The sequence below is a fragment of the Festucalex cinctus genome, chromosome 14 (genome assembly GCF_051991245.1).
Source record: "Festucalex cinctus isolate MCC-2025b chromosome 14, RoL_Fcin_1.0, whole genome shotgun sequence".
In the NCBI taxonomy this organism is placed as follows: Eukaryota; Metazoa; Chordata; class Actinopteri; order Syngnathiformes; family Syngnathidae; genus Festucalex; species Festucalex cinctus.
The window spans coordinates 1725385-1752918 of NC_135424.1; the positions used below are offsets into that span (position 1 = coordinate 1725385).

Genomic DNA, 27534 nt, shown 5'->3' on the forward strand with positions numbered 1-27534 from the left:
GTGTCTGCGCTTTTGGGATCCAACCTCGGAATATAACAGACTTTCGACCTCATTTTATCATCTGGGGAGGCTGAAAAAAAAAGAAAAAAAGTAATGAACCTGTTTTGGACAAAGTACAAATGAGATGTTATCTGCTCTCAAATGTAGGGAGAAAAAGCAAAACATTGATCGAAAAATAAATACTCACGATGAGTTGTATTATTTTTGTACTTTGTTACTTCTTACCACTACATCAGACCGAATACAACCCCCCCGCTTCACTCTCTTTGTTTCCCGCCACCAGGAGCCACGCGCCGCTCCGACTCTCATCCTTCACGTCCGCCCGCTTTTCACCCGGCTTGAATGGCTTCCCCCCCCCCCCGTGTTTGTGTTCGCACCGTCGTCAATGGCAATGGCGTTATCAATTAGCGCAGCAGTGGGAGCCCAATTAACAGCATCAAACAGCTAATTAATGGAGCTGCACGAGCGGTGGGGAGGAAAGAAAAAATAAATAAAAAAATGCGCCGCGGCACTCTGCCACCGAGTCGAGCCGGATGGCGCAGCCATGTTGGCGGGCGAGCTGCCAATTAACCTGCAAACGCACATCGAACGGAAGGGAAATGGCAAATAGCGACACTTAGTCCCGCCTCTCGTCTTCCACGTACGCGAGGACTGAGGAATGTTATGCTGGAGCTGCCTAATTAGCATCAGAAAGCGAGTTTAAAGATGTAAAACAGGGAAGTGTTCATGAACATAGCGCACAAGAAAACGCTGTTAGCTTATCTTCGAGTCACAAGAAGCTAGATAGCTAGCTCAACATCTTGGTGGCTAGCAATAGCAGCCATACATAGAAACTTATTTAATGTCAAAACAGAAGTTGGCATAAACTTGTAGACAAGCGTAAAGATGTTCAAAACAGGGAGGTACTACTAGTAAACATACCGCACGAGAATATGCTAGTTAGCTCAACAGGTAGCTAGCTAGTAACGTATATAAATGTGTTATAATCTAAAACAGAACTTGAAGACGAGCACAAAGATGGCAAAACAGTTAATGAACAAGTTTTATGAATCAAGTAACTAATCAAGTTATCTTTGAGTCACAAGAAGCTAGCTAGATAGCGCAACAGCTAGCTGGCCAGCAATAGCAGTCACACGTAGAAATCTACATAATGTTAAAACAGAACTTTGTGTTAATTGTAGACCAGCATAAAGATGGCAAAACACGCACAAGAACATGCTGTTAAATTATCCGTGAGTCACAAGAAGCTAGCCAGCTAGCTCAACATCTCAGCGGCTAGCAATAGCAAGCCATAGGTAGAAAGTTATTTAATGTTTAAAAAAAACAAACAAACTTGGTGTTAACTTGTAGATGAGCGTAAAGATGGCAAAACAGGCAAGTGTTAATGAACATACACTGTTAACTTCAAATCACAAGAAGCTAGCCAGCTAGCTCAACATCTCAGTGGCTAGCAATAGCAAAACGTTAAAACAGAACTTGGTGTTAATTGTAGACCAGCGTCGAGACTGGAAACGAGAGCGGTGTTAATGAACGCAAGACTATTAAGTTATCCTGGAATCACAAGAAGCTACTGTACGCTAGCTAGCTCAACAGCTTGGTGGCTAGCAATAGCATTCATCATCACCAACTTGAGTGCAACGACAGCTACAGTTTATTGTCAAAGAAAATAGAATAATCAAGCAGTTGCTGAAGTCAAAGGTTATTAAAGTTCAGGATGAATTCAGACGACGGTGATCTGAGGCCAAACGCACTCAGACGGATTTGAAAGGCAAACCGGAGACGGGATCAAGTCGGCCCTCTCCTCAACATTTGACAATCTCGGGCACTCACTCACTCACTCTCACAAGGTTGCGCTTGTGGCTTAGGGAGCACTCCAACTCTATTCAATCAGGCTACGAGGACCCAATCAGCTAAAGGTTAATTGCGCCGGAGTCCTTGTGCACACACGGACGGGCAAACGTGTGCGTGTTTGCGGGGCCCGAGTGGATCTGCCCAAACACTTAAAAGTCATTGAGGCAAAATACCTTTTTTTTTGTCACACGAGGATTAGCATGGACATAATCTATGTACATTTGCCCCCTCAGCAGACACACAAGTGGCAATTGGAGGATTTGACCGCCGCCTCCCACCCGGACGGACGGAACAGACACCAACACCCCCCCCAGTCCGGACAGACGGACGGACAGAATTGTTTGGGACAGGTGCGCGCCGTCTAGCGCTCCGTGTACCGAAAATCGAGGTTAAACTCGGAAACCATCATAGAAGAACTTTCAAGTCCACAGCTAAGAAAATGTGACGCTCGAATAGCTTGTCTGTAAATAGTTGTGGCCCCTTGAGTGCTAAAGTCAAGTCAAGTCAAGTCATCTTGATTCATACACAACAAAACAAACATAACATAAAAACCTGAACAACAACTATTGCGACGTCATGGTGTCAGCTCATTTACATAATCCCGCCCCCACGCTGGAGTTTCTCCACCCATGAATTGGCAGCTAGGCTTGGTGAAGATCCCCATTTTCCGAGCAACAGCTGGCAGACTAAGTTAACTCATTGACTGCCATTGACGGAAAAAGACATCAAATAATGCATTTTTGCTGGGCTGGCAGTGAATGTGTTAAACACAATGTGCCAATATATTTTGTGATTATATTGCAGCATCCTTTTTTCCTTTTTTTTTTTTTAAGGCAAATTTTGCTTAGAAATCCGTCAATTTTGGTTACATCTCATCTTAACTCATTGACTGCCATTGACGGAAAAAGACGTCAAATAATGCATTTTTGCTGGGCTGGCAGTGAATGTGTTAAAGGATACTTGATTCATTGAGCCATTTTCAACAGTAAAAAATTATTATTATTTTTAATTTTTTTAAGCTTTTTGTACTAATTGTATCATTGTCCTTGATCTTTTTTTCTTGGACTACCTGTCTTTATTTTGAAAAGTGTTGTACAAAATAAATGTATTATTATTATTATATTTTGTTTACAATTAATGTGGTCACGTCATTATTTTTCATGTACAATTAATACCTTTAAAAACTATTTTTTTCCTGTTGCTGTCAACTGGTGATGACATCACCTGTGCTGAGGAAGTACGTAATGACCAATCATGGCTCAGTTTGCTGGAAAACAGGAAAACCATGATTGGTCGTTACCTACTTCCTAAGCACAGGTGATGTCATCACCAGTTGACAGCAACAGGAAAAAAAATAGTTTTTAAAGGTATTAATTGTACATGAAAAATAATGACGTTATCAAGTTCTGAACAAAATAACGTTTCAATGTTAAAAATGGTTCAATGGGTCACATATCCTTTTAAACAGAGCTGCAGTGTTGTTGGATGCACAGATTAGCATTAGCTAATGCTATCGGTAGGGCTGATAGCCTCATCAAACTTCTTGTAGTTAAAAAAAAAACAGCAGAAACTTCTGAATAATGTTTCTACTGACCTCCAGGCCGATTTTCCACGTTTTAAATAATACATATCTCATTTATGTGCACCACTGAAGTGATGACATCATCGCGGAGTGCTCGCCAGGACACTTTAGGCCAGCTGCCATTTAGCAGCAAGGACGAAAATACTCCAACTCATGTTAGATTGGTCAAAATATCGACGAGCTGGACCGATTGGGGGGGTCAAAAGCAAAGAGTCAGCGAGGGAGAGAGCGAGCGGCAGGCGGCGGCCTCGTTGACCTTCAAAAGCGCAGACGAGGACCCTCTCCATGCCGACAGCGGCACTTGTGGCAGGAAGAGTGGCTCGTTGACCGGCCTCTAATGGCCCGCGGGTCGCCGGGTCCCGGCCGTTGCCCCCGGTGACCGCAGAATCAACAATGGAGAAAATTGAGGGGGGAAATCAAATCAAGTACGGCTCCGGAAACGCTCAACGGATTATCTTTTAGAGAAAAAAAAAACAACAAAATTCAACAAACTCGATTGTCAGGACTTGAGCAACAATCAAATGAAATGTTGCCTAAAACCTTACAGGGATACTTGACTCAAGGAGCCATTTTTCAGCAGTAAAAAGTGAATATTTTGTCTATAATTAATGTGGTAACTTCATTATTTTTCATGTACAATTAACACTTTTAAAAAGTAATTTTTATGTTTGCTGTCGACTGATGATGACATCACCTTGTGCTGAGGAAGTAGGTAAACGACCAACAGGTGAGCCATGATTGGCCGTTACCGACTTCCTCGGCACAGGTGATGTCATCATCGGTCGACAGCAGGTAGAAAAAGGTATTAATCGTACGTAAAAAAAAAAAATAATGAAGTTACCAAATTCATTCTGGACAAAATATGAACTTTTCAACTGCTGAAAATTGTTCAATGAGTCATATTACAATTGTGCAAACATGCGCACTTTTTTTTTCCCCGTGAGATTACGCAATCATTTTCATGCATTCCTCTTTGGAAAATGAAGGAAAATTTAAAAAAAAATTAATAATAATAAAAATAAAAATGTGCAAAACAAATGAGGTACAAAAAAACATGCCAAGAAATTTGGCCAAAATCCTGCAAAGTGACAAAAATAAATAAATAAATTAATTAATATGATTTTATAATGACATAAAAATGAGAATCCTTAAATAATAATAATAATAATAAAAATAATATAAACAAACAAACAAAAATAAATAAATAAATAAATAAATAAATACATGAGAAAATTATGGCTAAACTACATCCACTCTACATTTATAAAACTATTCAATTTAATTCAATTCAATTTATTTCATTCCTTAAAAAAAAGAGAAATGAAAAGGAACAGAAAGAAGTCAAACTTATGTTAACTGGCCCTGATCAACAACAACAAAAAATAATCAACACAAAATAAATGCGGTCAAGATGTATTTTTCCAGTAATTGAGCTTTTGTCAAGTTTTTAAAGATTCAGATAGACTGAGATGATTTTCTTTTACAATCCATACATTCCATAAGTTGACACCTTGAGTTGAAATACATCCTTCTTTTTGTTTTCTTCTATACTTTGTTTTGGAGAAAATATCTGTTCCTCTTAATTTATTATATTCACCCTCCCTTTTTTTTTTTTAATTTTTTTTTTATTTGTATATTAACTGGTAAACTTTCATGGTGGGCTTTAAACATTATTTTGAGGCGAATATCCTCCATCAATTCATGAAATCTGAAAGTTTTTAACTGTCTAAATAATGGATCAATGTGGTCTCTGCATCCGCAGCCGCAAACGACACCAATTGCACGTTTCTGTAAAAGATGGAATCGGTGTGAGTTTTTGGCAAAAAATGAAATGAAACTATAAACTATAAATAACATGAAAATATCCTTCATTTCAACTCTTTGTCAATTAAATAATGAATTTTTATCCATCCAGATGTGAGCTCCGACGTATCAAGAGGAAACAGAAGTTTATGCGTTTTCATGTCCAGTAAAAGCGTCGACGACAAAGAAAAAAAAAAGCTTGTTTGTTTGTTTCAAACGGATCCTAATCAACACAATCCGAGTGGCGCCTTTTTGCGGCCACCAGCCCCGTTCCATTACTGCATTAATACCGGCGAATTGCACCGCCACTTACGACGCAAACACGTCCGCTGTAATGGAAAAAACATTATTGGCATCAAGGACAGCCTTGGCCGCCATGTTACAGTGCGTGCATGTGTGTGGCAGGCAGGTGGGGGGGGGGCGGAGCAACACACAGTCGATGGCTTTTCGCATTTCAAAAAAAAAAAGAAAAAAAGCAAAGAAAGAAAAGGAAAAAATGCTCTCAGGGACTTTTCTGCATTCTACTTCATGAGCACAAACAAACGCAGCAAAAAGCCATTCTGCTGGGAAAACATGCTGCTGTGTGTGTGTGTGGGGGGGCTGCGGAGGGCAGATAAGGGCAAGTACGGCGAGCAGAGTGTCGCTTATTACATTTGGAGACTTTTTTGCTATAGCCTGAAAAGCTTCAAAATGTGATTTTGTGCATGTCCGAATGGATTCAAACCAAAACTCAGAAAATGTTTTTTTTTTTTTTTAAATGTACTGATGTGACTCATGTATTACTATTATTATGCACATTATTACTTTTAGTTTTTTATTTAGTTTTTTCAGTACTGCAATGAGTGCTAGTTAAGTCTATTATTATTACTATTATTATTATTATTATTATTATTATTATTATTTGCTCATCTTTATGTGTTTATTTATTTCATTCATTTTTATTTATGTGCAAATGTGCATCACATGCATAAATGGTAAATACTTTTATTTAATTGCAATACTGCATTATTTACTTTATCATGTTATTATTATCGTTTTTAATATAGATGTGCAATTACACGAGACAAGAAAAATAGGCAGCCACAGTTATAGCATATTGTTAGTTTATGATTGATTTATGTTTTCAACAGCTCATTAGATTATGAAAGCAATTATCCATTTTTGTTGGATATTATTTGTTTTCTCTTTAATTTGACATTTTATTTTATTATAGTACGTTAGACTGTTGTATTTTTTTTTAGATGTTTTGCCATATGAGTTCATACATTTTAATTTTGTCAAATATTTTATTATTGTATTTATTATTATTTTATTTATTATTGTTATTGTTCATTATTGATTTATGTTTTCAACAATTAGATTATTATAGCAATTATCCATTTGTGTTGCATATTAGTTATTTCTTTTCTTTTTATTTTGATATTTTATTTTATTATAGTAAGATAGACTATTGTTTTTTTTAATGTTTTGCTATTTGAATTTATACATTTTAATTTTGTCAAATATTTTATTATTGTATTTATTATTATTTTATTTATTATTGTTATTGTTCATTATTGATTTATGTTTTCAACAATTAGATTATTATAGCAATTATCCATTTGTGTTGCATATTAGTTATTTCTTTTCTTTTTATTTTGATATTTTATTTTATTATAGTAAGATAGACTATTGTTTTTTTTTTTATGTTTTGCTATTTGAATTTATACATTTTAATTTTGTCAAATATTTTATTATTTTATTTATTGTTGTTATTGTTCATTATTGATTTGTTTTCAACAATTAGATTATTATCCATTTTTGTTACATATTAGTTTTCTTTTTATTTTGACATATTTTTATTATAGTAAGCTAGAATATTGTACTTAAAAAAAATTGAGCTCATAAATTTTAATTTCGTCAAATATTACACTTTATTAACTTACACAATTTCATCGTTATAATCATTTGTATTCTTTATTATTGAGGAGAATCGGTTGAGAAACTGTTTGGCTGGATGAATGAATGGATGATGATGACGATTGTAATTTGCAAAGTGTGCATACAAGCGATTACAATATTGAACAGAAAGTGTGCCTGCTAACGTGGAATATTTTTCTTCACGTTTTTGTGTCGCATGCCGTCGCAATGAGCAGGTGTGCCTAATCAAGTGTCCCCCTTATGCATCCATGTTGCATTCGGACGCAAAATTGCATCTTCTTTTTCTTCCACACTTTCCTCCTCCCCCCCTTTTCTTTCCTCCATCTTGACACAGTGCACTGAGCCTAATCGTGGATAATTGGGTGGGAGTGGCAGTGGGCCGGCCTTGCCTTTGTGTGCAAAGGGCAAGTGGTCAAGTTAATGGGGCCCTTGTGCCGAGTCGGGGACGGGGGGAAGAGCACTCTGCCGCCGTCGCCGCCGTCGTCGTCGTCTCCTTTTTCTTTCCAGCCTGAGTTCGATCGCTCGCTCGCACGTGTTTATTTTCATCAAGTCGGCTTCTTCCATCTCGCCTGGCGACGAGCATACGCGGAGCTCGATTCAAATATGCGGCGAGGCGGATGGCGAGGCCTCGCCGGAGTCCCCTCCCCTCTTCCTCCTCCCTCCTCTTCCTCGCTGATAAACAGAAGAGCGAGGCTGCGGGATTAGCCGCGCTGCCTCCCTCCTTTATCCCTCTCTCTTTTATTCCCGGGGAGGGGAAGACGCTTGACTGGGCTTGATATGCGCGCGCGTGTGTGCGTTAGCTTGTCTGGCACCGGCTTAGCCTGCAGGAGGCCATTGTGTTGGCAGCCAATCGGTGGGAGGGAGGGGCCCCCAGGAAACTTTATTACATCTGTAAGCATTTAACGCCTTGACAAAAAAGAAAAAGAAAAAAATCCACGATGCTGAGAACGTGTTGATGTTGTGTTTTTTGTTTTATTGCGTGATATTGTGCTGATGAACACATCGACGGCCGTCAATCATCAAACTTGAAGCGGATATTGAAAACAAAGTGAAAGTTGGCCAGCAAAGACGCAAGATTTCGGATTTCAAAACCATTTTTTTTTTCAAAGATGGTAAAAGCACGGAAATGATAAATAATATTATACATAAGCACACAAGATAATAATTTGTGTAGAATGAATTTGTGTTCTCAGGGCTCAGATAACGACCAATCACGGCTCAGTTTGCTTACGTCACATGACCAAGCAGAGAAAACATGATTGGACTAGACCAACAAGCGACCAAATTTATTTATTTATATATATATATATATATATATATATATATATATATATATATATATATTTTTTTATTTTTTTATTTTTTTTTTATTTATGTATTTATTTATTATTTATTATTTAAGTTTATTTTGTTTTAGCCATTTTTTTTTTATTTATTTATGTATTTATTTATTATTTATTATTTAAGTTTATTTTGTTTTAGCCAATTTTATAACAGCACAGCAATGCTTGTGATCTCAAAACAAAACAAAAAAAGTTTGTTGACATTATTAAAGGCAACAAGCTGTTTCGGACACTTTTTGTTTGTCAATAAATGAAATAATAACAACAGACCCACAGTATCAATTTGAGCGGGAAAAACAAAGAATATACAAAACTGACCAAATTTGGAAATGGGAAGTTATCACCTTTTATATTTCTAATGGGCTAAAAGTATTTTGTAAAAACACAAAATATTTTTTTTATGCGAATATTGTCTAATTTCTGACGTATTTTTATTTTATTTATTATTTTTTTTGGTATGGAGACCCACAAACGTGTTTGTCAGGTTCACTCTTCATGGATATAAAGATGATGTAAGGCACACTGACAGCTAACAAAAACCGCCGCCGTCATTTCAAGTCATTTCACTCATTTGTAAACTTTTGGGAGTTGACGATGACCAAAATGTTTAAAAGGGTCAAAGAAAAAAAAAAGATAATATTCAATCCTCACTTGCATCACGAGCGGATCACAGTGTTGCTAAGAAGCTAAAAAGTTCGCGACACCACCACCACCACCAACGGTGACAAAAAAGTGAGTCCGTACTTGCTTCACTGAGCTTCAGGTCCTTTGGTCAAGGTGAGGAGCAGAGGGTAGTGGATGTTCTCGTCGTACGCTTCTTTGCCTTCTTGCAGCATCTGAACACCAAAGCACACAGCAAAAACACGTCAGACATTTTCTGCTTTTTTTTTGTTTTTTTTTTAAGCTAAAGAGTGACCACGAGTGCCAAAATATCGTCGTGGTCGTCATGTCACGAGATTGGAATCCGTTTGTGCAGTTTTAGCACCCTCTGGTGGTTAGTTTATTAGTGCAGGTTAATTTCAATTAGGAATGTTTTGGCCACCGTGCCAGTTATCACTTCTATTAATCGGTCACACCCACAAATATGAAAAAAAAAAAAAAAGACTTTGGGGCCACGTTAACCAAACACAACATTGTGAACTAGATAGACCACATCATACTTTGTGCCGCTTTAGCCAATAGGAGCACAACAATGACATGTGACATTTTTTGGGGGTGAAAATGGCCGACCCCTGAGATGGATAACCCAAGGTGGATTTTTCGGCTTGATTCATATTCCACAAACGCAGTATTCATCGCAACACCGTGTTTTAGACTAGAAAATAAGATTGGAAAGAAAATTTTGGGGGTTGACTTTCCTTTAATTAATTCACTGGCAGCCATTTTCACGGACGCAATCCTCTTTCACTCCCGGCTTTTTTTTACTGGATTTGGACTGATTTTGCAAGGCCCACTGAATATTGTCTTCTAATGCTATAAAAAAAACAAAAAAACAAAAAACATGGAACTTACCAAAATAAAGATTAAAGTCTCTTCTTTCCTCAGGAAAAAAAAATCTATTTCTATCTGTTTCTGTTTTGCAGCAATTAGCATTAGAATATAGCTAAGTTGGTTGATCTCTTATACTCTGCTGCCACCTGCTGGCCGTTTGTGTAATAACTACGAGAGGCTGCATCAAATCCTTCTGTATGCTCTAGCATTAAAAAAACAAAGCAAAAAACAACGTATAAATACGTCTTCGGCTCACTTAAAACAATTAAAATAGAACGTATTTATACGTTTTTGGGAGCAAATGAGTTAAGGTATTCAGTTATTTTGGTTCTGAGGTCTTTTTTTGGTAGCTGGTTACTTTGCCGCCTGCTTAAATTCGCCCACCCACCCAAACCCACCACTTTCGTTATCTCCCCTCCAGGCACCGGCCGGTGGTTGAACCTGTGACCCCGCCCCCCTCCTCCCTTAAAAAGAAAAAAAGAAAAAAAAAAAGAGGAAAAAGAGGGAGAGCCCAAGAGGGCCGATGGGCGTGGAGGGACAGCTGCCCAAAAAAAAACAAAAAAAACAAGCCCTACGTTTGGGTGCTGGCCTGAGCAGCATTCACATTGAAACGCTGCCGGGCGGAAGGAGCCAAGGTGGGCGATACAAGACGGAGGAAAGGGAAAGGAGAAGAAAAAAAAAAAAAAAAGGTGAGGGAGGGGGCGAGGACGGCTGAGAGCTGGCAGAGGTGAAAAGTTTAACAAGCAAAGCTGTTCCTCCTGATCGCAGGCTGCCTAATCAGCTTCATGGGTGGCTGCCTAAATCGCCTCTCAAGCCACAACCGACGAACACCACAACCCCCGCCCCCCCCCCCAACCACCTCACCCCCCCCAACCACCTCAACCTTTTCTCTCCGTCTCTCTTCGTTTTGTTTTTTTCCCCCTTTCCAAGGTGCAAGTCATTTCTTTTAGTGGCACTCCCCCTCCTCGCCTCGCTCTCTTGTGTGGCCTCAACATTTCCACATGGCCACTCGAGGAGGAAGTGGACAAGGTGGGACTAAAAAAAATAAATAAAAAAAAAAATGGGAGGGGTGGAAATCCCTCGAAAAGAAGTCATGTCATATCAGTGCATTTGGAAGGGCGCATCTACAGCCACAGCTTATTTTGGTCACTCATTTTCAGTGCATTTCTTTCTTTTTTCTTTTTTTTTTGTGGTACATGTTTAATTTGGTTAACTTGATATGTTGATGCCTGCTTGTTTTGGTCTCTTTTTTTTTTTTTTTTTTGTACAGGATTAGTCCAGGTTACTTTAGTAACCAGCTATTTTGGTACGTGACTTGGTTATATATGTGGCTGGATATTTTTGGACCTGGCTCATTTCACATTTTCCGTATATTGGAAGCTGGTAATTTCGGGAGTTAATCTGGTGCCCTGCTAATTTTAGTAGCTGCCTACTTTGGTACCTTTTTTTTTTACACGGTTTTATTTTTCTCTACATGTGTTTCTTTTCATCCCTTTTTGGTTATTTTGGTAGCCAGGTATTGAGATATCAAGTTCATTTTGGCATTGGCCACTTTTGGTACCTGTATTTTAGGTTGCCATTTTATTTTGGTAAATTTTGGTTACGTGAGTACCTGGTCATTTTTTTGTCCCTGATTTTTATTTTTGGTCCTTTTTTTGGGGTGGTGGGTGGTGGTGGTGGCATCATTTTGGCACTCAGTCGATTTTAGTACCCGGCTAATTTGCTACCAGATTTTTATGTCTTGTTTTGGTATCTAGCTACTTGAGCATCTGATCGTTTTGGGCCCTGATTTTGATTTTGGTGGTACTTATTGTACTTAAAAGTAACCGCCGTTATTATTTATGCACTTGATTCTTTAGGTTAATTTATGGGTATTTAGATACCCCATTATTTTGGTACTTTGTGGATTTAGTTACTCTTCATAACTGGTTATTGTTTTTTTTTATTGTTGTATTATTTTGTACCATTTTTTATTGCTACCTACTTATTTAGCCTAGCAATTAGGCTAGCAGGTAAATCATCTATAAGTAGAGCAACCAAACTCAATTAGGAGTTTGGTTGCTCTACTTATAGATGATTTACCTGCTACTGAGTTATTTTGGAACCTGGTTACTTCGAACGGCTACCAAATGAGTTCGAGCACGAGACTATTTTGGTAACCCGGTTATTTAGGGCAGCGGTGGTTAAGTCTGTCAGTACTTGGGACTGTTTGCTTGAGGAGTTCGTCCCGTCTGCTATTGAGCCAAGGTCGTCCATTTTACATTTCACGGCGCACACACACACAAAAAAAAGTCACAAAATGTTTGAATACTTGAAATACAACCTCAATTTACTTACAAATTGACTTAAGTCGGTGTTGAATGTAGGTCAAATAGAACACAAAGCTGATATATTATTGTGGGAATGCTGGAGCATTCCCACAATAATATATCAGCTTTGTGTTCTATTTGTGTTCTATTTGGAAGTATTATGTGGGAGTTGTTATGCGGCAAAAAAAGTGTGGAGAATAAAAATCACAATAACATATGTGGGAATGCTTCAGCATTCCCACATATGTTATTGTGATTACATTGTTCAAATTTCAACTAGCTTCAAAAATTCACGTCTCCCGAGGTATATATCGTGTGATTCCGCATTATTTACAGTATTTGCACAATTTAACATTTAATATCAACTTTTCCCCATTCATTTTCAATGGGACAGACAAACTTTTTCGAAGTATCACTTTCCACGCCCACTTCCGTACATATAACTTATCATCATTACCAGGTGTCTGATACTGCTCTGTGGTAAAAAAAACATTGTCCACTAACCAGGAGGTTATAATTTCATAATTTATCTCTCAGTTTACTTCATAAGCATTCCGCATGCATTGAAATGTTAGCATTCAGCTTTCAGCATTCCCACGCAATTTCTCCAGAAATTGCACTTAGTCTAGTTGAGTTATAAAATTGGCAACAGGTGGATTCGCAGGTTTCTCGTACTTTCCGCATTTTCATGGAAGACGAGTTTGTTGTTTCTGTCACATTATTGGCATAAATACATTTGAATTTGCACTCTTCATTTTTTTTAACCAAAAAAAACCCCAAAAAAAACTAGTGAACAAAATGGCAAAAATGGGGGGGGGGGGGGGATGTACTCCTGCGCCGTGTGTGTGCGTGCGTGCGTGCGTGTGTGTGAGGGAGAGAAAAATTAAAATTCATGACTCTCTCTTCACAACCATTTGAGTAACAAGATTAAGATGGCGGGTTAGAAAATAGCGGCGGCATTATCAGGCTGCTTGCAGTCCCTCCAGCTGCTTGCCTCTCTATTCCACAACAGTGAGGATAAGAGGATAACGCGCCAGCCCTGTCGTCTGCCTGTCGCGGCACAAACACACACTCACTCACGCTTACTTTTTTTTTTGTTACTTTTTGAACTAAAAATGCAAGCTTGCGGATGGCCACAAATCGCGACCTTTTGTATTTTGCGCACACAAAAACAAGGATGCGGCTGTTAAACACGAGGGATTCAAATGTCTGCAATAAATAACATTAAAAATGACTCCAATGTTTGTTTGTTTTTTTTTGGGGGGGGGGGGATTCATGCTATGGAAATGATCACCTAAACCTGCACACAGGACTTTTTTGTTAGTTGAAGTTTTAGAGCTAGTTTTTCAAGATATGAGCCATGATGGTCGCTCAACAGTGACTCGACTCACTGAACTCATTGACTGGCAGCCATTTTGACTGAAGCAACCCCAGCTGTTTTGCTGGTTTTTGACTGATTTTGCAAGGCCCACAGAATATTGTGTTCTATTGCTATAAAAACATGGAACCTACCAAAAGAAAGATTAGAGTCTCTTCTTTCATCACGAAATAAAAAAAAAAAGAAGATATTTGTATCTGTTTCCGTTTTGCAGCAATTAGTATTAGAATATGGCAAAAAGTTTACTCAGCTTGTTGCAACATGGCCCCACTTGAGCTCTTCTACTCTGCTCCCACCTGCTGGCCATTTTTTGGCATAACTACCATTGCTTTAAGCGACCTCTTCAGGTCAGAGACTGCATCATATGCTCTAGCATAAAACATAAATAAATAAATAAATAAATAAATAAATACAAACACATAAATACGTTTTTGGGACCATGGCAATATTTAAAATAGAGTGTGTTTATACATTTTTGGGAGCAAATGAGTTTGTTTGGGGTTTTTTGGTTTTTTTTTTTTTTAATAGTAAGAGCACAGTGAGCACTTAACCTGAAATATTAGGGGTACAAGTCGAAAATTTAAGGGCAAACATTGACTTAAATATTCAATTTCCACTATATTTACGACACACGGGTTGAAGTAGAGAGCAAAAAGAAAAACGAAAAATCAAGTATAGTATAATAAATAAATTTACTCGTCAGATACGGTTATTATATTTAAGAATAATCAATCAAATTTTCTAATTTACTAGTCACATGCATACAGGTGAAAAAAAATGACTTGTCTGAAATTTTTGATGCAAAATGTCACCATTTACAGGCAGTCTGGAACCCTCAACTACTGGACATTTAGCATTCACTAGCTTCATGCTAACATACAATGAAAAACACCATCGATACGCGGGCTAAAAATTAGCATCAATGTGGCCATGTTGTTACCGTATAGAGTAAGCAATTAATATGTGAACATAAACAGTCCAGCAACACATAAACAAACCAAATTTGGGACGTTGTGTCAATAAACAAATAAAAACAAAAAAAACTACAATGATTGGCTGCAATTTTGCCTGTTGGCCTGTGCGATGATGCAAAAAGGTGTTTGATGAGCTTTTTTTTTTTTTTTTCTTCTTTTTTTTTTGGAATGACATTTCAATTCATCTCAATGGGGAAAGACCGTATTCGTAATTTGTTGTTTTTATACATTAGAGATTCCCCACAAACTAATAAAAGTGATTTTTTGGGGGGGTTTTTTGCCATCTGTCAAGTTTTTTTTTTTTTTTTTTTTTTTTTTGGAATGACATTTCAATTCATCTCAATGGGGAAAGACCGTATTCGTAATTTGTTGTTTTTATATATTACAGATTCCCCACAAACTAATAAAAGTGTGGAAAATGTAAAGTTGGGGAAATGGAAGCAAAGTGGGCCAATAAAACACCCAATTTTGTTTTTGTTTTTTTGGTTTTTGTTTGGCCTATTGTCACAAGTTTTTTTTTTTTTTTTTTGGAATGACATTTCAATTCATCTCAATGGGGAAAGACCGTATTCGTAATTTGTTGTTTTTATACATTAGAGATTCCCCACAAACTAATAAAAGTGAGTTTTTTGGGGGGGGGGTTTTGCCATCTGTCAAGGTTTTTTTTTTTTTTTTTTTTTTTTTTGGAATGACATTTCCATTCATTTCAATGGGGAAAGACCGTATTCGTAATTTGTTGTTTTTATATATTACAGATTCCCCCACAAACTAATAAAAGTGTGGAAAATGTAAAGTTGGGGAAATGGAAGCAAAGTGGGCCAATAAAACACCCAATTTTGTTTTTTTTTTTTTTTTTATGGAGCTGTCGGTATGACTCTCCCACACAAACAAGCGCTTGGGTTTATTCTTTGATTGCCGACGTGAATTGCAAATTGACGGCGCGTGCGTGCGCGTGCTGGCCTGCAGGTTGTGATGTTGCCTGGTCTCGTTTCTTGGTCCTCCCACTGCAAGTAAACACATCTCGTCAAGGAAAGCTAATCCGTCGTGCAAATGAGGAGCAGCTGCTTATTGGTGTGTGCGTGGGTGTGATATCATCACATGGTGCGTTTGCGTGTCATGCCTGGCCAACATGTCGTCCAAGTGATGTCTGGTCTGTGCGAGCCGGTGATATGTTTTGTTTTTTTACATTTTTTTTTTTAGCCACGTGTGTTCGGATGGTCAGTCTGGGCCCACTCGTGCACACGCACCCACACGCTCGTTCGGTGTGTTTAGGAGAAGATAAGCAGAGGAGACTTAATCACCTTCAGATGTGAGGGGTTGTCGCCATTTTCGTATGCGGCACCTGACCCCGACGTGCGCGCGTGTGCGTGAGTGTTGTGTATTGACGTGATCCCGATCAATTCGTTCCAGAGTATTTTTCAAACACGGTGGGAGCTGCGTGAGCATGAAGGGACCAAAAGTGACAAAAAAAAAAAAAAAAAGACATAAAAGTAAAAAATAACACCGGATATAAAAAAAAAAATGAAATAATTAAGTACAAATGGATGGTTGTTTGTCTCTGTGTGCCCTGCGATTGGCTGGCGACCAGTCCAGGGTGTCCCCCGCCTACTGCCCAGAGCCAGCTGTGATAGGCTCCAGCACCACCCACGACCCTTGTGATGAATAAGCGGTCAAGAAAATGGATGGATGGATGGATTAAGTACAAAACAATAATATAAATGGAAACAAAAACAACAACAAAATAGTATTATTAGATATGATAATAATAATAATAATAATAATAATAATAATCAGCTGGTTGGGTTGGCCAACTGCTTGGTTAATTGGTTGAGTAAGTTGCATTCAAAGGTTTGCTGTTTAATTTTTAGTTTTTTAAAGTTTGTTAATGGGTTAAAATTGGTCAATTTCTTAGTTAAGGTAAGTTGGTTAATCATTTAGCTGGTTGGTTGGGTTACTTGTCTCACTAGTTACATTAATTTTTTTGGTTTAGTTCATTTTTGGTTTGATAAATTGGTTGGGCTGATTATTATATTTTTTTTTAGTTTGTTAATGGGTTAAAATTGGTCAATTTCTTAGTTAAGGTTAGTTGTTTAATCATTTAGCTGGTTGGTTGGGTTACTTGTCTGACTAGTTAAAAAAAATTTTTTTTGTGGTTTAGTTCATTTTGGTTTGATTAATTGGTTGGGCTGATTATTTTTTTTTTCAGTTTGGGCTGTTTAGCTAATTGGTGGAATGCTTGGTTAGTCAGCTAGCATGTGGTAACAGTTAGTAGAATCATCGCTGAGGTTGGTTAGAGGATTGTGGGTGGCTGAGTTTGGTTGGTTGCGAATGGCTGATGACTTTGTTGGTCCAACTGCTTGTTGGTTATTAGCTTAGCTTGGTTGGGTTGTCAACGAGTAGTCACCTGACCTACTCGTACAAATCAAACACATGACTTGAAACACACCTGAGTGGATTGGTCGCTATCAATCTCCATCAAAGTTTGACGACATTTTTGTGACTACAAATTGAAAATCCAAACGCGTGACATTTGGCTCGACTTGCTCGTCTCCCGCCAAACGGCGCGCTCACCTTCAGGTGCACGTCCCACACCTGCGCGTCGTACTGCCGCTGCTGAGCCACCAGGAGGCCGGCCTGCCGGGCCAGCTGGCAGAACGTCCCAAGGGTGTCGCCTCGAAGCGGGGCCAACACCAAGGCCACGCCCTGGACCAAGAAAACAACATCATACACAAACATTAGTGTTGTTCCGATACCGTTTTTTGGCTCCCGATACCGATACCCAGCTTTGCAGTATCGGCCGATACCGATACCATACCGATTTTTTTCCCTTAATTGAAAAAGCTGTCCTGCCATTGGTTCAGAGCATTCAAGGGCCAATAGGATATCTTAGATCGGCATGCAGTGAACATGTCACATATCGGTGAAAGTCGTGCACGAGCAAGTCACAAGATGCTGCATCCAAAATCCTATATTAGCGTTGGAATTAATGGTATCGGCATGTTACTTGTGAGTAGTCACCGATACCGATACCACTGTTTTCATGCAGTATCGGCACCTCTGCCGATACTAGGGCTGGGTATTGCCGCCGACCTCACGATACGATACGTATCGCGATACAGGGGTCACGGTACGATACGTATCATATCGTGACCCCTGTATTGCGATACAGGGGTCATGATATGATACGTATCACGATACAGGGGTCACGGTACGATACGTATCATATCGTGACCCCTGTATTGCGATACAGGGGTCATGATATGATACGTATCACGATACAGGGGTCACGATATTATACGTATCACGATACAGGGGTCACGATATGATACGTATCACGATACAGAGATCACGATATGATACGTATCGCGATACAGAGGTCACGATATGATACGTATCGCGATACAGAGGTCACGATATGATACGTATCGCGATACAGGGGTCACGATACGATACATATCGCGATACATATGTATCCCAATACTTGATCTCCAAGGCGATACGTATCCCGATATATTACATTAATTTACCCGGTGAGCTATTTTTGCATTAATTGAAGTCAATTAACTTCAAAGATGCTGCTGGTTTTTATTTTTTTTTAGGCACAATGCAAGCTGCAAAGGCAAACGTTAACTGCCTATTTAACAATAACGAGCAATATGGATCCTGACACCTGCGTATCGATACGTGTATTGTAATGAGGCCCGCAACGATATATTGCCGTATCGATTTTTTTGAGCACACCCCTAGCCGTTACCAGTATCGGTATCGGAACACTAACAAACATACGGCAAAAATCAGGAATATGCAAGGTCCTTTTATTTCCGCAACAAAACAAATGAAAGCCGCGCGGAAACGTGAGCTTGTGAAGTCGCGTCTCCGTAATCTCGCAAGGAGACGTGCGCGCCGGCGAGGAAGAAAGCGTGTTTGCGCGTGTGCGCGCGTTCCCGCAGACGCGCTAAGAGGATTAACAACAGGTTCAAAGTTTCTTTGAAATCCTCCAGCTTTTGGAGTTTGATTTCACGCTGATCGTGTTGTTATTGTTCTAATTAAACGCAGCTCGGAGGCGAGCACGTACAAACGGACAAATTAACACAAAAGCGCAGGAAAACAGCGGGAACGCTCGCTTTGTCCGACAGTTTTTTTGGTTTTGTTTTTTTTTTGCTTTCATGCAAACGTGCCGCGTAACCACAAATCAAAACAAGACAGGAATCATCCGATTAAGAGGACGCGGCCGCCCGGATGTCGCACCTTTTGTCACAAACAACAAATTAGTGGCGTTAACGTGAGACAAGTCCGCCTTTCGCTAATTGTTTAATCGGCTTAGCAAACGATTCAATATTTGCAGAGGCTCTCGGCGGCGTCCGCGTTTTTTTTGTCTGATGGCCGCCGCTCAAATCATATTAGCCCGCCGAATTATCTCGGCGGGATTAAAGCGGGAGATATGATTACATTAGCGAGAGACGACGACGACGGGGCACGCGCGCTCGCCGTCGTCGTTGCTGTTGTTGCCGCGCGGCGGTAAGCCGCAGCCGATTGGAAAAACATTTTTTTATTATTATTCTCGGCATAGATGAGCAACCACACTTTTGTATTTCTGTTTCAAAAGTGCCTGAAACTTTACGGTTCTATTTCCAAGAGCTCTGCGCAGAGGCGGATTAAACCTGATGTTGGTAATTTCACAGACGATGGATCTGCAAGTCGGAGGCTGCCTGACTTCAATCATGGGGAATCAAAGCACCTCCTTCCATTCCCTTTAACTCATTCAATGCCATTGACGGAAAAATACGTCAATGATGTATTTTTTTTTTTTCTGGGCTGGCAGTGAATGTGTTAAATGTGGTACACAAGTCACACCAGAGTCTCGACATGGCGGCGGAAGCGCACCCGCATCAGGAAGTGGGCACCGCCCCAACCCTCAATAATTTCTGTGCCGCCGCCCCCCCCTTAATAGCTGAAAATTATAATACAATTAAAAAAATGAAAATAAAAAATAAAAAACTTCTTCCGGCAGTTGCACCAAGGTGCAAATACACGGTCAATAATAGAGCCGTTAATGTACATTTCATGTATATTTTTGCACTCGCCAGAAATTCTAGATTTTGGTAAAAGGCAGTTATTTCTTTTTTTTTTTCTGTGTGGTGATCTGGTGAATATAGTAATTAATATAGTAAGTAATTATGTCCATCAACCTCAGTTATTTTTCCCATACTGTATATTCTTTGCATATTGTTGGATGTTGATCTTACGGCGGGTTGTTGTTGCCACAAATTCCTGCTTTGGTGATGACACCAAACGAACCTTTTGGAATTATGGTCCCATTGTAATGTATATTTATGCAAATTTTACTCAGTCTTAAATGTTTTTCACGTGGGAGATTGTAGTCACGTGGAGGAAAAAGCCAGTACTTGCCAGAAATTCCTCATTGTTCATGTGCATGTTTTTTTTTGTTTTTTGCACCAAACGTACTTTTTGGAATTGTGGCTAAAACATTCAACCTTGGTGTCCCAAAAAGTTTTGTGGATATTCATGCGACGTTTAGTCAGGCTTGGACATTTTTTCTAATGGGAGATTGTTACCAGTACTTGCCGGAAATTCCTTATTTGTTGATGTGCAGTAAAATGAGATTTTGGGCTTGCAAAAAAAAAAAAAAAATGTATTATGGTTTGATGAAAATTCCAAAAGAACACAAAAGTGCTATCAAATATTTTCATGAAATGCCTGGAAATAAAAGCAACACAATTTTCCGTGTGATCCGTCTTCAACTTTCAAGTGTAATTCCCACGTCAATTTCTGCTCGTCCTTCCTTCCTTTTCCTTTTTCCGCTTTCATCTCCTCGCCGCAAACTCCCTCCGCCATCCGTCCTCTGTACTTAAAACGCGACCTGCTTCCTTCACATGAAGAGAAATCTCAAGCCTATCTCTTCCAGCCTTTTTGCTTGTATTCGCCCCCCCCCCCATCCGCTTTGGCTGTCGCAACAGGGGGTCTTATCGCGGGGCCAAAAGGGAGAAGTTGCCCGGGATTTATGATGAAGGCGAGGCCGGGAGGCGGAGACACGCAGATCAGAGCGCTTGCGCAAGTATTAAAGCATTACACCATATTAATCCTGTCATACTATTAATGTGCGCTCAGGCCTAATTATGATTGAGGGGAGGAATGAAGGGGGTGATAAAGCACAGACGTATACTGTACAGACACAAACACACACTTACGTTGGGTTGAAGTAATCTCCTTATTGCGTCAACCAGGCTGCTTCGGTATTGGTCCAGAAACAAACTGGGGGAGAGAGAGAGAGAGAGAAAAGAGAGCAAGAGGGAGACAGAAAGAGGCAAAAGAGAGTGAAACAAGAACATTTGAAGTAAGTATACATGAATAAAAATTACATAAATTAATAAGAAGTAGGTAAGTAAATCAATAAATAGGTAGATAAATAAACATTTTGACAAATATCACCATCAGCCATTTTTTTTTTTTTTTAATCTGAGGGCCAATAAGATATCAATTTAAAAATGTGCTATTGAAAATTTTAAATAACTTTATAAGAAATTCTGCTGACCCTCGGAATTCCCTGTGCCAGTTGTTTTCATTGCAAATGAAAGCTAAGATAAGTGAAAATTCAATAATTTTAGATATTTTGGAAAATATTGTAGAAAACTATAGTGAGCTAGTTTTCACTGAACTTGTATTTATTTATTTATTTATTTATTTATTTATTATTTTTTTTTTACTGGAAATGAATACTGCCTCTAAATATCCGTTATCGGCCTCCTTGATTACGAATAATCGGTATCGACCCTGGGACAAAAAAAGACAAAAAAAACAAAAACAAAAAAAAACAGTCTGAACTAAAAGTCACACTTGAACCACGACTGACGTATTCCTATGAAAACATATGCAATATGAAATACAGTATGTGTGTGCATGAAGATACAAAATGGCCGCACCCTTTTGGGGACCCCCTCCTTAAAAAAACAAAAAACAAAACAAAAAAACGCCTTACGACATGGTCGTTTAAAAAAACAAACAAAAAAACACCTTACTATAAATGGTCGTTTAAAAAGAAAAAAATGCCTTACTATACATGGTCGGTTAAAAAAAAAAAAAAAAAAAAAAAAACGCTTTACTATACATGGTCGTTTAAAAAAAAAAAAAAAAAAAAAAAAAAAATGACGTGCTTATCACGCCAGATGAGATCTGATTAATTTGACTAAAAAATGCAACAATAGAGATTTGTCCTAATCCCGCACCTCCAACTGGAGCATGCAGCTGCAATCTGGACCTGCAAAAAAAAAAAAAATCCCTTTTGTGCAAATGTAATTTTCATTTGCACGACATATTTACAAGCGGACGCACGTAAGGTGTTTTTTTTTTTAAAAATTGCAACTCACCCGCGGCGCCTCAAGTGAAAGCAGGATGCGCGCAAGTTAAGGAGGAGTTAAGCGCGGTTTATTATTCTTGCTTGGCGGACGGAGGTTTGCAAAGTTTATTTGCCTTGAAAGTTGAGAAGTTTGCGTTTGCTTTGGTTTGCCACGCGTGCCACCGCCGGCAGAGGAAGAGCGGGCGGCGAGGAAGTGAGCTCTGCTTGGGCGGAGACGCGCAAACAAGTGCAAGGGAAGGACGAAGTGTCACTCGGAGGACAACGGACGAGATGAGTCACTATTTTGTCGGCTGTTTAAAAAAATATCGCTGGGGGAAAGAAAAAAAAACAAACTGATCTGACTGTAGACGGAGCAAAAATTGGTGACATCACTCCAACAAGCGTGCACAGCAATGAGGCGTCCGTGTTACTCTCAAATTGGAGTGGCCTTGCCCTTTAAGGGCACCCTATTGTCTCGCGATGACCCCCCCCCCCCCTTCCCATTCATGACACGCACGCAAGGTGGTCAAGGTCAAAGTGCACGACTGGGGTGTGTGTCTATATTTGTCACGTTCACCAGGGTGAGACGGAGGAAACAAATGACATCATCGGTGGGGCTTCGGTTCAGGGATGGGCAACTGCAATGATGGAGGGGGCCACAATTCTTTTTTTTTTTTTTTTTTTTATCTGGGGGGGCCACAAAGGGCCACACAATCAATAATAAAATGTTTAAAAATATTTTTACTATTTATTTTAATTACTATTCAAAGATGGTACAAAACTTCAAACCAATATTAAGTGCAAGATATAAAAAAATATATATATATATATTCGGCTTACTCACACTGTAGTAAGATATGGTGCCGTGTCTGCCATCAAGTGGTGAACGGTGATACTAAAACTTAAAACCATTCGATATTCAATAATAATATTCACGAGCATAGGGACCACGTCATGATGCAACTCGCAAAAATCCGCATATGAAGCCCATTAAAATGCATTTGGAAAAAAATATATTTGTAACCCCAAAATAGTCTTAAAAAAAACTGTAATAATAATAAATTAAAACTAGAAAATTTCCACGAAAATTTTAATGTGACTGCTGACTCTTGCAAGGTGGAAAGCCGCATGCACTGAACCGTTTGCCAAATCCTGTTGAAATTAAGTCACTTCCTGTTGAAATCAGGTCAGTTCTGGGTCACTTCCTGTTGAAATCAGGTCACTTCCTGTTGATTTTAGACCACTTCTGGGTCACTTCCTGTTGAAATCAGGTCACTTCCGGTTGACTTTAGGCCACTTCCTGTTGAAATCAGGTCACTTCCGGTTGACTTTAGGGGGGCACTTCCTGTTGAAATCAGGTCACTTCCTGTTGATTTTAGGCCACTTCTGGGTCACTTCCTGTTGAAATCAGGTCACTTCTGGGTCACTTCCTGTTGGAATCAAGTCACTTCCTGTTGAAATCAGGTCAGTTCTGGGTCACTTCCTGTTGAAATCAGGTCACTTCCTGTTGATTTTAGGCCACTTCTGGGGCACTTCCTGTTGAAATCAGGTCAGTTCTGGGTCACATCCTGTTGAAATTAAGTCACTTCCTGTTGAAATCAGGCCACTTCTGGGTCACTTCCTGTTGAAATCAGGTCACTTCCGGTTGACTTTAGGGGGGCACTTCCTGTTGAAATCAGGTCACTTCCTGTTGATTTTAGGCCACTTCTGGGTCACTTCCTGTTGAAATCAGGTCACTTCTGGGTCACTTCCTGTTGGAATCAAGTCACTTCCTGTTGAAATCAGGTCAGTTCTGGGTCACTTCCTGTTGGAATCAAGTCACTTCCTGTTGAAATCAGGTCAGTTCTGGGTCACTTCCTGTTGAAATCAGGTCACTTCCTGTTGATTTTAGGCCACTTCTGGGTCACTTCCTGTTGAAATCAGGTCACTTCCTAGGTGCTTGATTTGTGGATCTTTTCCCTCATTCTCTGTTCACTCCTATGGGACTTTTTGGTGTGTTTTTTTGTTTTGTTTTGTTTTTTGCGTCAACATGATAACTCGGAATTCCGGAAAAAATAATTTGCCGCCTCGTCAGATCGAGCCGCATCTTAACATAACATAACGGTCACCTTTCTATTACATCATCCATTCCATTTTCGCTCAAACCAACCGACACGTTCCTAGGAAATCACAATGTCCCATCACTAGTGTTGTGATACGTTCCCCTTATTGTAACAAGTTCAAATTCACGACGCAGCAATCGTTCCATTTTGACGATGTGTCCCAATACTTTTGTCTCGTAGCATGAGCACACACCCGCATTCTCCGGCTTTTATCTCGGTGTGTGCACATGGTGGGATTTTTTTTTTTTTTTTTTTTTGGGACGAGCCCAGCTTGGCCAAACTGCGTCGCCAACAATTCTGCGCCACCCAAATTCCCACTGGAGGAATGCCTCCGCCTCGCACGCACAAACGCGCATTCGATCACAGATGCAACAATTGAGATGTTAAACACAAAAAAAAAGAAAAAAAAAGTGAAGATTTTGGCAGTACGAGGATTATGCAAAAATATATTATGCCGCCATTAATCATGATAATGCAGACTTTTCCAGTCGCCATTTTCAGCAGTAAGAAGATAATATTTTGTCGAGAATTCATTTTTCATGTACAATCAATACTTTCAAAAACCCATTTTGCCACTTGCGCTCGACGGAAAACGTCGTCAACTCGTGCTCGGGTGCGACCAATCACGGCTCAGACCAAACACGGTCCAAACAGGTGAGCCGTGAGTGGCCGTTACCTGAGCTATGCCGCACCTGTGATGTCATCTTAAGTCGACAGCTAATGTGTTTTTAAAGGTATTAACTCATTCACTGCCAGTCATTATAGAAAATTTTTACATTTTCAATACTCACGTGATATTCCATTCAATAATTATATATAAACCGAATCTACCAAATAACAGAATAGACTCCCTACTTTTTGTCCCGTCCCGTTCTTTTATAATTGACAGCAGAAAAATGTAGGTTTGCCAAAATACAGCCATTTCTCCCATGGACTCTGAAACTGTGTTTATTTCCTATAAAATGGGGCAATGATGTCATCTACCGGTGGTTGGGCATCAGTAAAGTTGTTTCCAAGTTTGATATTTACAGTGGAGCATGCTCAGATTCGCCCCCATTTAGCACCGCTCTAAAAAATACAATTGACAAGTATACTTGTCAAAGGCAGTGAATGAGTTAATTGAAAAAATAATGACGTCATCAAAGGAATTCTGGACAATATATTAACTGAATACATAAATTATTATAAATAAATACATACATGTTATGTTATGTTATGTTCCAGTTTAGTTTTAGTTGGTTTCAGTATTAGTTTTAGCTTTTTATGTGTATTACTTGTGCGTAATGTTTAAAAAAAAACAACATGGGAGTGACGTCATCTGAAGGTGCTTTTCTATTGGCTGCTGCTAGATGATGTCACTTCTTTGTGACACACTTTTTTCTCTGGTTAATATAAAAATAAATCGACTTCAAATCCCATTCATGAATTAAATTAATTACCAAATACTAAAACAAAGGACTTTTTTTTTTAAATATAATTTGAGTTAGTTTTGTAAACAAAAGCATTTTTTGTTATTATTTTATTTCGTTAACGGAATTGTTTTTAAAAAAAAATAGTTTTAGGTTTTTTTTAGTTTTAGTTCTTTAACTCATTCACTGCCAATGACAACTATAGACGTCAAAAATCCAAGCAAACAGCCAGTGTTAATTTTGAAATAAATAAATAAAATAAAATGTTAATTTTAATAACAAAAAATAAATTTTAATGTAGTTTTAGTTATAGTCTTCTGACTAAATTTCATGAAAGCCTTAGTCATAACTCAGTCACCTGATTGTATTTTAGTTTTAATCCAATTTTAGTCAACAAAAATAAAGAGCAATTTTAGTCGACTAAAAATGGACTTTTAGAGGCCGAGACCCGGTTTGTGGTCTCAGTAAGACCAAGACCGATCACAAGAACGTCAACGCCGTGTTCTAGGGTAACAGGAATCCGTTCTACGCACAATGGTAGCACTTAGCAATGAAATTGTTGTCAACGTTGTTATTAATAACAACAATGATTAATAACTATGAATGAAAACAATGAATAACTAAAACTAAATTTAATTTCTTGTCAAAATTTGCACTGGCTGTTTGCTTGGATTTTTGACGTCTATAGTCGTCATTGGCAGTGAATGAGTTAAAATAACCTTGATTCCAATATTAATCAGAATTAGTGGTGGCACTGGTTTTTGAATTCCTCTTTAAATACATTCTAAATAAACAACAACAATAAAAATCAAATTGGATTTTGGATTTTTGACGTCTATAGTCGTCATTGGCAGTGAATGAGTTAAAATAACCTTGATTCCAATATTAATCAGAATTAGTGGTGGCACTGGTTTTTGAATTCCTCTTTAAATACATTCTAAATAAACAACAACAACAAAAATCAAATTGTTCTTATTATTATTTGAAGAGCACAATCCGAAACAGTGAAAGGAGCAATTAGCACATTAGCACAACGTGAACAAAAACAATAGACTGTTGAGCTATTCTTTTTTTGTCCAAATCAAAGAAGATGTCGGGGGGGACATCCAATGACATTAGAACGCCACGTTGCACACACGCCCTCCGTGTTCACAGTTGGAGATAGAATTAATCAAAGCGGATGGCGCCTCGTTGACCTTTTTTCGCAGGTGATCGTCACAATGACGCGCCCCATTAATCGGTCAGCCGTCGCTCTTCAAAACGCCGGCGACTGCAATTATCGCCGCGGCGAGCGTGACGCGCGCGCACGCACGCGGACGGGAAAAGCGCGACGCTCATCCTCGATTGCGCAAACTTTACGTGTAATTGATTCCTTTCTCGCCCGATTGAGTGGAAATGTATAATAGTCGCAATGGAGACGTCGGGGGTTTTGGAGATGACTATTACCTGGAAAAAAACAAAAACGTGACAATACAATAACAGTGTTGGCTAATGATGCCTTTTAATGCATGCAGAAAGTGAGCCTAAATTCAAATATCTCTCTCCATGAAATCGTATTCAATTATTCCCAACATTCCTGATTTCGTATTTGACAAGGTAGCTTAGTTATATTATTGATTACTTTTAGGGGTGTCAGGCGATTAAAAAATTTAATCGCAATTAATCGCATGACTTAAATAGTTAACTCATGATTAATCACTATTTTTATTTCTGTTCTAAATGTACCAGAAAAGATTTTTTAAGTTTTCATACTCAACAAAAATGGGGAAAAAAAACTAATTAAACTAATAGTAATTAGTTATTAACTAATAATCTATTAGTTAAACTAATAGAAATATGGCTGCATCTTTTAGTCATTGATACAGTAATTTTATAATTCATAAAATTGAGTTATTCTTTCGAGACTTCACTTAAAATCAATTTGTCATACTGGTTGTGTTTTTGAAGCTTGATCATGTCTAGTTGTTAACTGTCATCTTGGAATGGGCTCACTTCCTGTATTGGATTATTTGTTCATG

At 38.7% G+C, this 27534-nt stretch overlaps 1 protein-coding gene across 2 annotated transcripts in view; it reads right to left on the bottom strand.

The window, feature by feature from the left end:
- Window positions 1-4884: 4884 nt before the first annotated feature.
- The window catches only part of camkmt (calmodulin-lysine N-methyltransferase), a 104720-nt gene continuing 82070 nt past the window's right edge, over window positions 4885-27534 (bottom strand). The window contains exons 9-12 of one of the 2 annotated variants that reach the window (XM_077495084.1): window positions 20861-20924; window positions 17223-17354; window positions 9244-9335; window positions 4885-5221 (exon numbers count right to left, since the gene is read on the bottom strand). In XM_077495084.1, the coding sequence (XP_077351210.1) occupies window positions 9249-9335; window positions 17223-17354; window positions 20861-20924 (283 nt within the window). In that variant the 3' untranslated portion in view covers window positions 4885-5221; window positions 9244-9248. Of the gene's footprint in view, window positions 5222-8578; window positions 9336-17222; window positions 17355-20860; window positions 20925-27534 lie in introns of those variants that run through there. The other variant, XM_077495085.1, reaches the window with a different exon arrangement.